We start from the raw sequence: 10,345 nt of genomic DNA on the forward strand, positions 1-10,345 counted from the left end.
TGAAGCTTTTACCACACTCAGAACATCTAAATAGTTTCACTCCTCTGTGGATTCTCTGGTGCATTATGATGTATTTCTTCAACTTCAGTACAGATAAATGGTTTTCCTCCTCTGTGGATTCTCCAGTGTCGATTGAGTGTTCCTTTCGCAGTAAAGCTTTTACCACACTCAGTACATGCAAAAGGCTTCACTCCTCTGTGGATTCTCTGGTGTACTGTCATGTATTTCTTTGTGAAGCTTTTGCCACAGTCAGTGCATAGAAATAGTTTTCCTCCTGAATGGATTCTCTTGTGAATGGCGAGTGTTTCACTGTCATTGAAGCTCTTACCACACTCACTACATGTAAATGACTTCACTCTCATGTGAATGCTGTGGTGCCTTGTCAGTTTTGCCTTCTCTGTGAAGCTTTTACCACACTCAGAACATTTAAATGGCTTTACTCCTGTGTGGATTCTCTGGTGTACAGTAATGTATTTCTTCAACCTAAAGCATTTGCCACACTCAGTACATGGAAATGGTTTTACTCCTGAATGGATATTCTGGTGCATGGTGAGTGTTTCATTGTCAGTGAAGCTCTTACCACACTCACTACATGCAAATGACTTCACTCTCATGTGAATGCTATGGTGCCTTATCAGTTTTGCCTTCTCTGTGAAGCTTTTACCACACTCAGAACATTTAAATGGCTTCACTCCTGTGTGGATTCTCTGGTGTAGTGTAATGTATTTCTTCAACCTGAAGAATTTGCCACACTCAGTACATGGAAATGGTTTTACTCCTGAATGAATACTCTGGTGCACAGTGAGTGCTTCCTTGTCAGTGAAGCTCTTACCACACTCAGTACATACAAATGGCTTCACTCCTGTGTGAATTCTATGATGCCTTGTGAGTTTCCCCTTGTCAGTGAAAGATTTATCACACTCAGAACACCTAAATGGCTTCACTCCTGTGTGAATTCTCTGGTGTTTTGTGAGGCATACCTTCTGAGTAAAGCTTTTATTACACTCAGTGCAGATGAATGGTTTTACTCCTGTGTGGATTCTCTGGTGTTCGGTGAGGTTTTTTTTCCAACTAAAGCTTTTATTACACTCCGAACAGATAAATGGTTTCATTCGTTTGTGGATTCTTTTGTCCATTGGGAGGTTTCTTTTCCCGCAATTTGTACCACTGTCAGCAGAAGTACACAATCTCTCATTTTTCTGAACTTTCTGGTATTTTGAGAGGTTTGATTTTCTGCAAAAGACTTTTTCAGGTTTAGTAGTAGTCATTGATTCTTCAACAGCCTGAGTTTTTTTATGATCTGTGAATGCTTCTCCATGGCTGAATTTTTTCTTACATTCAGCACTTGAAACTAGCATCTCTTCTGGGCGGAAATTTGCGTTTATGACATTTTCTTCCTGATTGAAGCTTTTGTCACAACTAGGACATGAAGATAATCTCTCAGTGTCATTTTTCTGGTATTTTGTAATATTTCCTTGATTGATAAAGGTTTTCCCATATACTGTAGTTGTACACACTCTAGTTTCTTTATTATTTTTCTCATGTTTCTCTTTCTTCCTACTTAAATCTTTCCCACACTCAGAACATATACAGTGTGTCTCTTTTATGCATGTTTTCTGCTGTTGCTGTAGTTCTCTCTTTTGACTGGTTTTCCCACAGTCCGTACATGTATATGGTCTCGCTTGAGTATCAGATCTCTGTGATTTCAGAGTTAAACGATCATTGAGAATATCTCATATGCATCACACAACATCTCTGAGCTCTCATCTGGTTTGTCTGCTCATCCACTGTTTGTGTGATGTTACTGGTACTTTCATCACACAGAGCTGAGTCTCCCGTTGACTGTCTTTGTTTATTTTTATTTTGTCCCTTTTTTCCCCAGTCAGAACAGGGAGAAGTCTCTTCTTTCTCTCTTTCTGAGAACATCTGTTCGTCTTCAGGCTTCTCAATGAGCTTCCAGTCATGTGTCTCTGCATTACTGTTCTTAGAGTCATCCTTTTCTAAATAAATAAAAAAGAGCATTGTATATTACTTTAGTTTAACGAGTTCAATAATAAATTTGTAGAAATAGTTTATAAATTTTCTCCCTTTCTATATTCTCTTAGGCTTCTGCAGCTGGCGTTATGATGATGTGGTTGTCCGGGTCTTGCCGCATCTGAGCAAGTGGAACCCACGTTTCAGCCAACGTGTTGTGGCTTTCTTCAAGACGGCTGAAATGTCAGTTCTACTTCCCAGACATGGCAAGACCCGGATAACTGCAACAATGAACCCCTTGTGTTTTGTCGAATTGTACTGTGAAGTGTGTGGACTCTTTCCCTTTTTGTTTGTGCTTCTTATTTTCTTCATTTGAGTCCTTTTTCCGTTCTTTGGAGCATGTTCTTTTGGCTGTAACAGCCTCTTTCACTTCACCTTTTAGCCATACTGGCTGTTTTCTTTTCTTTCCACCTTTGTAAACATGTGGAATACATCTGGTCTGTGCTTCCAAGATGGTATTTTTAAACAACGCCCATGCTTGATTTAAGGTCCTGATCTTTTGAGCATATTATTTTTATTATCTAACCTGTGGATGATTTAATCCTGTGATATGAGACTCCTTTCTTAAACATTATTTTCTTAATCTAGCTTGTGGTTGGCATGGTCATGTGATATGAGACTCCCATGCCTGATTTAAAGTCCTAACCTTTACAACTATACAATTGCTCCGTCAGGCTTGTCGCACTGATCACAAAGCTCCATTACTATAATTTCATCACTGGCTGAGTATTGGATTACTTACGAAGTTGCACCGCTGACCTTACTAGCTTTCAGAATAGGTGTCCCGGATTATCTCTCCCGTCTTACCCATTTCCTGCTCACCTGCAAGGGTCCTTCAATCGCTCAATGACCACCGCTTAGTCTTGCCAAGTCCCAAGTTTGCTCAACTAACTTTCTTTTTCCTTACACCCCACATCTGGAATAATCTCCCCGTATCTGTCTGTAGTGACCTTTCGATCAAAACATTAAAAGCAAATCTGAAGGCTTGGCTGTTTCGGTGGATGTTTGGGGAGGAAGTCTGCTTAGAGACAGAGCACTGAGAGTAGTTACTACTGTTAGTATTTTCGGTCTATTTTATTTCCTCTCTCTTTGTGGCTATCTTTTATAAAAGAACATAAGAGTAGCCATACTGGGCCAGACCAATTGTCCATCTAGCCCAGTATTCTGTTTTCAACAGTGACCAAGCCAGGTCACAAGTACCGGGCAGAAACCCACAATGATCCACAAGACCCTCCATGGCGAATCTTCAAGCTACATGTCCAAACTGATCGATCTTCCAGCCAGGAACAGGTCCAAATCTTCTCGTACATACCTCACTCTTCATCTTCCCAATTGCAAAGGCCTCAATACAAAACCTACTATGCATCCAACTTCTCCATTATAGGCAGCCAACTCTGGAATGCAATACCTCGACATATCCGAACAACCAATGAACACCTTCCCTTCCGAAAGCTGCTGAAAACTTACCTCTTCAAACAAGCCTACCCAAACAACCCAACTTAATTCCCGAACTTAATACACAACTTTCACTACTCATATTCCAATTCTCTCCCCCACATCTCTCCCTACTGCCCTACTCTTTATAACTGGATCATCTCTTGATTCTTTGTACAACACTTCATGTTATCTCTGTGATACTTTGTACCATACCTTGTACCATACTTTGTGTTATCTCTGTGATACTTTGTACCATACCTTGTAAGCCGCACGGAACCTGCTGTTGAGCGGGGTATAAATGCCATAAATAAATAAAATAAATAAACTCTGCCAGAGGATGCAGTAACAGCAGTTAGCTTATCTGGGTTTTAAAAAGGTTTGGACACGTTCCTGGAAGAAAAATCCATAGTGTACATGGCTTAAGTTTGATCATTATTTATCTAAACACTCAGCAATCTCCAGTGTACCATACAATTGTTTCCTCTCATCTGCTCATTTCTTATCTTGTTTTATGTTTCATGTTTGAAGTGTATTGTTCCTTGATATATGCATACATAGCTTGTTAATAATGATTATATATCATCTCTACATGATTTCATATTATTGTAATGTCAAATAACTGTAATAAAGTTGATTTTCAAAAAAGAAAAAATTGTTTAGCACATACTAACTGCTAAGAAGCGTCCACGGACATAAAATGGGCTTCTCTTAGTTTAAGGGCCCCCCATATATTATGTTTTGCTTCATCCATGGTCCATTAGACAGCTTCTGTTATGTTGTTTAGTTTACGTTTCTGATTCCCTCTTGCTTGCTTGTGTAGTATATAGAGAGGATCATCTCGTCATCACTTATCAGTCACTCAGGCTTCCTGCACTGAGACTCACCCACTGTGGGATTTTAACAGGGGAAATAAAGAGGAAATCCTTACCTAGAGACATCAGGGTCTCATAATTCTCCTTCATCACCTCCCTGTAAAGCTCCTTCTGCCCTTCATCTAAATACTCCCACTCCTCCTGGGAGAAAGAGACAGTGATGTCCTCCAACGTCACCCGCATCTGCAACACATAGTAACATAGTAAATGACGGCAGAAAAAGACCTGCACGGTCCACCCAGTCTGCCCAACAAGATAAACTCACGTGTCATTTTTTGTGTATACCTTACCTTGATTTGTACCTGTCTTTTTCAGGGCACAGACTGTATAAGTCTGCCCAGCACTATCCCCACCTCCCAACCACCCGCCCCGCCACCGGCTCTGGCACAGACCGTATAAGTCTGCCCAGCACTATCCCCACCTCCCAACGCCGGCTAAGCTTCTGGGGATCCCTTCTTTCAGAAATACATTCAGGGACACGGGGAGGTGCTCAGAATGAATTAGATTCCAGCTCCTGACTTATTCCCTCATGTCTTTGTTTTGGAGTTGTATCTTGAGAAAATTTTTTTTTTAAATTCTGTTTTAGCTGTTATGTTTTGTGTAGAATTTCCTTGGCATGAACGCCTGGGTCTTCCGTGCTCCAGGCCTGACTCCACTTAAACTGTCTCTCAGGTTAAGCTCAATTCCCCCCCCCCCCCCCCCCCCCCCCCCCCAGCATTCTCAGACTCCAACTGGATGGACCGTGCAGGTCTTTTTCTGCCGTCATCTACTATGTATGTAACTAGTATGACCCCCCCCCCCCTTTCCCAGCAGTTTTTCTTCCCCAACCTTTCTTTTTGACTCATTCCAGGAAGCCCACCTCCCCCACCACCCAGAGCTCTCTCATGTGTACCCCACTGCATACACTAGGTCTCTTTCTAAAACCCCTGTCTTGCTCCCACCCAAGGTTGCCAGATGGGAAAAATTTTCCCAACCCAAAATCAGCCTTAAACCAGCCCAAAACCCGCCCAATGTCAAACCCCGCCTCCAACGTCATCGACCCCGCCCCCTGACGTCATTTCCCCGCCCCCAATGACACCTCTGGCGTCATAAACCCCGCCCCTGATGTCAACCCCGCTTCTCAGAGCATTACGTCATCCTCCCACCCCCTGCCCACAGCTATTTTGTGAACCTCACCAATACATAAGCCCAGCTGTCTCCCTCCTAAGGAATCCCTGATGCCCACCTCTGACTGAGCAAAAAGACCCCCGCAGCCATTCTCCACACCACCAGTTCCAGGGGCTGTGCTGGGAATCGCTCAAGAGTGGCTGCCGGAGCTTCCCCAACGGGCTGCTGTCATCTGAGGGTGGGGTCAGGGGCACCCGCGCAACACACTGCAAGCGAACTACGCTACTTCCGTACTCGGCCGTAGTTCACGTGCTCGCTCTCGTCTCGCTGCTGCAATGGCAAGGTTCTAGCCGCACACACCTCTGAAATACGTCACGGTGACGTATTTCAGAGGTCTGGCTTCCATGGACAACATCGATCATCTAGCCACACAATTGAAGCGTCGCCCCAGTGACGTCACCGACCCGCTCCTTCTTCTCTCAGAAAACTCCAACGGTCGCTGTCTGCGTGCGCAGCTCCCTGCCTTCCCGCCACTGAGCTGGGGGGGGGGGGGGGGGCTGTGCTGGGAGCGAGAGGGATTTTCGAAAGAGAATGGCTGTTCTTCTCCATGGACCCTCCTCGATCATCTAGCCACACAGTTGAAGCGTCGCCCCAGTGACGTCACCGACCCGGTCGCTCTCTGCGCATGTCCTTGTCTTCCCGCCATTATAGTGAATGCTCAAAATCAGCAGCCGCCCGCCTGTTTTTCTTTTCCCACAGTTCGGATCGACCCGAGCTGTTTTTGTTTTTCACTTATTTTTACATAATTATTTTATCAGTTTTTATTCACAATTCTGACGAATTTTATTTCAAATTATTTTCTATATCTACTTTAGTTGTTTTCAGTTTCAAAAGAGATTTTCCGTTCGGATATTTAAAAATGCTCCATTACAGCATCAACTTTATATTCGAGGAGGGACCAAATGATACCTGCTCTCCCCCTAGCCGCAGTGCCCGGGATGTAGAACTAGGAGCACAGGTCAGCACCCCAACACAGGTCAAAAAGTGCAGAAGCCACTCTGGAATTTATCAGAGCTTGAGAGCTTGTAATTTATTAAAGAACGTGAGCTTGTGTAAATTCAGGAATGTATGGTCTGTTATGATACCCTTACGTCCAAGCAGGCCTTGGGAAAAGAAACTAGTATAAACAAGAGAATGTGGATGTAGCAACCTGAAGGAAGGTAGATGATGAGAACAGAATGATCTCTCAGGAAGATAATGCTGATGCCTTGCTTAACACAAGAGGTATATAACAATTGAACCAGAGAATTAGTTGGAAGAGGTAACGTAGTAACATAGTAGATGACAGCAGAAAAAGACCTGCATGGTCCATCTAGTCTGCCCAAGAGAAACTCATATCTTGAATTTGTACCTGTCTTTTTCAGGGCACAGATCGTATAAGGTCTGCCCAGCAGTAGTTCCCGACCTCCCAACCACCAGTCCCCGTCTCCCATCACCGGCTCTGGTACAGACCGTATAAGTCTGCCCTCCCCTATCCTAGCCTCCCAATCACCAACCCCTCTTCCCCCCACCTGCTCCGCCACTCAATTTCAGCTAAGCTTCTGAGGATCCATTCCTGCTGCACAGGATTCCTTTATGCATATCCCACGCATGTTTGAATTCCGTTACCGTTTTCATCTCCACCACCTCCCGCGGGAGATGAAAACGGTAACGGAATTCAAACATGCGTGGGATATGCATAAAGGAAGAGGCAGACCACATGTTTGTGTCCCCTCCTCTCCACATGAGAAACTAGTATTTTGTAATTGTAAAATTCTCTTGGTAAGAAATTAAGATTGCTTTTCTCATATGCTGGCCCTCATAGTCTTTTATCTCTCTCTAAAGTTGCGGGTGGTTGGTGAGTACTAATTTAGGAGGTGATACAAGCAGCCTGAAAACAGTGATCAGTTTCTTCAGTACTTCCTCTCCCCCTTGCCTCAGTGCCCGGGGATCAGGTTTCTCCAGTACCTACTCTCCCGTTTGCCTCAGTGCCCGGGGACCAGGCGTCTGTTTTTGAAGCAGCACAGACTTTACTGGAGATGGAGCCATTCACTTCAACTCAACAGTCAGCGTTCCTATCCACCATATTACATCTTTTTCTTCACCATGAAGAATTTCAAGGTCATCCTCGTGCCGAGTGGAGTGGGGGAGTAGCCTGGTGGTCGGTGCGGCAGACTTTGATCCTGGGGGTGTGGGTTCGATTCCCACCATAGCTATACTCTCAACTCAAGCTCTTGATGTCAAGTAGCACGGCTCCATTAAGGATGTGTATACTTTTATAACTTCAGGATTGCTGTTTGATGCTGTGCACCTCTTAAAATCTGTCGGCACCGAAGTTCTCGATGTCAAATAGCATGACTCCATTCAGGATATGCTATGACGTCTATCTGCTATTATAAGTTTAGGACTCCTCCTCGATGCCGTGTTCACTGCCTGCCCCCTGATCTTCTTTCTTCTTGCTCCTCTTGTGCACGCTGACGCTCAGCAGTCTCCGGCGCAGCCGCATTCGCTGCCTGCCCCCCTGCTCTTCTTTCTTCTTGCTCCTCTTGTGCACGCTGATGCTCAGCGTTCTCCGGTGCAGCCGCATTCACTGCCTGCCCCCTGCTCTTTCTTCTTGCTCCTCTTGTGCACGCTGACGCTCAGCGGTCTCCGCACAGCCGCGTTCGCTGCCTACCCCTGCTCTTTCTTCTTGCTCCTGTGCACGCTGATGCTAAAATTAGCATGCGCTAAACGCTAGAGACGCCCATATATTCCTTTCGGCATCTCTAGCATTAGCGTGCGCTAAAACGCTAGCGACCTGTAGCGAGGCTTAGTAAACAGGGCCCTAAATCTAAAAATACTGAATATCAGGAAATGCTGCTCATCCTGAAGCAAATATATAAAGGAAAATATTGGTGGACATATGAAGAAGACTTGCTGACCTGAACATGTATAACCCTGGAGAAAAGGAGAAGCAGGGGTGATATGATAAAGACGTTCAAATGTTTGAAAGGTAGTAATCCCGCAAACAAACCTTTTCCGGAGACAGGAAGGCAGTAGAACTAGATACATGAATGAGGTTGAAGTGGGGCAGAGTCAAGAAAAATGTGAGGAAGTATTTTTCACAGAGAGAGTGGTGGATATTTGGAATGCCCTCCCCCGTTGGTGGTGGAGATGAAAGCAATAACAGAATTCAAAAATGCTTGGGATAAACATAAAGGAATCCTGTTCAGAAGGAATGGATCCTCAGAAGCTTAGCGAGATTGGTGGCAGCACTGGTGGTTGGAGGTGGGGCAAGGTACTGGGCAGACTTCTACGGACTTGGGGGCATTACGGCTGTCCGACACGCATAACTCCCTTGGACATATTGGTTGAGCTGGCGCTAGAACGGCGTATGGGGGAAGTCCTTGATAAGGCTAATGGCGAAACATGCGTGTTGGACAGCATAATGCCCCCAGTCCGAAAGTTTTTTGAAGATAAGTACTTAACATTTATTTATAAATGAAATAAGTAAGCAAGCAGGATGAAGAATTTAGTGCTATAGGGATTGCCCTAAGAAATCAGTGTGGGACAATTATGCACTACTGAGGCAAGAGGAGTTAATTATTTCTGAAAGCATTTTGCTATATATAGATATATATGTGTGGTTAACGTGTGGAGTAGATCTGGACCTGTTAAAGTGTAGATCATTTTGACAAGAGGGTCTAGCAAAGAAATTGACGATACGGCCTGTTAACGAAAGGATAATCAAGGTCAGGTAAACTCATATGTGCTACTTTTATGTATATCTTGTTGGGCAGACTGGATGGACTGTACAGGTCTTTATTTGCCGTCATCTACTATGTTAACTATGCAACTATGATGCCGAGCACCTCTTAATTTATGTCTGTACCGAAGTACTCAATCTAAAAATGCATGTCTTCATTCAGGAAATGCATAATACACAGGTCAAAACATGTAGTGTTATATTAGTCTCTCATGCAGTGTAGTGTGCACTAGAACGTCCGTACTACACAGGTGATGCTGAAACTTCCGGAGCCATACAAAATTGAGGCATGATTTGGACAATGCTGCTGCACTATAAACTAATGGTATAGCTGAGGTGTACTCAACATACCAAACTTACTCGGTACTTATCATGAGCTGAGTAGAACTTTTCTTACATCCCTCCTGAGATATCATCCTGGAGGTCAGAGTATCACTCTCATCTGGCACACTCTGGTGTAGTACAAAAACAGACTTATTTTCGAAAGAGAAGGGCGCCCATCTTTCACACAAATCAGGAGATGGGTGTCCTTCTCCCAGGGTCGCCCAAATCGGCATAATCGAAAGCCGATTTTGGGCATCCTCAACTGCTTTCCGTCACGGGGACAACCAAAGTTCACGGGGGTGTGTCGCATAGCGAAGGCGGGACTGGGGCGTGCTTAACACATGGCCGTCCTCGGCCGATAATGGAAAAAAGAAGGGCGTCCCTGACGAACACTTAGCCTACTACTACTACTATTTAGCATTTCTATAGCGCTACAAGGCGTACGCAACGCTGCACAAACATAGAAGAAAGACGTCCCTGCTCAAAGAGCTTACAATCTAATAGACAAGAAATAAAGTAAGCAAATCAAATCAATTAATGTGTACAGGAAGGAGGAGAGGAGGGTAGGTGGAGGCGAGTGGTTACAAGTGGTTACTAGTAGGTTACTTGTAGGTAAAAGCCTACTTGGTCCTTTTTTTGTTTTTTACGACCAAGCCACAAAAATGTGCTCTAAATGACCAGATGACCACTGGAGGGAATCAGGATGGCTTCCCCTTACTCACCCAGTGGTCACTAACCCCCCTCCCACCCTAAAAAAAAAACCTTTTTAAATATTTTTTGCCAGCCT

General features: G+C 44.3%; 1 protein-coding gene across 1 annotated transcript in view; it reads left to right on the plus strand.

The window, feature by feature from the left end:
• Nucleotides 1–10,345, plus strand: part of LOC115462936 (oocyte zinc finger protein XlCOF6-like) — a 98,730-nt gene that overhangs the window by 77,696 nt on the left and 10,689 nt on the right. Inside the window, exon 3 of the mRNA XM_030193444.1 lies at nucleotides 2,106–2,217. Coding sequence (XP_030049304.1) covers nucleotides 2,106–2,217 — 112 coding nt within the window. The remainder of the gene's footprint in view (nucleotides 1–2,105; nucleotides 2,218–10,345) is intronic.

Source organism: Microcaecilia unicolor, chromosome 1 (genome assembly GCF_901765095.1).
Source record: "Microcaecilia unicolor chromosome 1, aMicUni1.1, whole genome shotgun sequence".
In the NCBI taxonomy this organism is placed as follows: domain Eukaryota; kingdom Metazoa; phylum Chordata; class Amphibia; order Gymnophiona; family Siphonopidae; genus Microcaecilia; species Microcaecilia unicolor.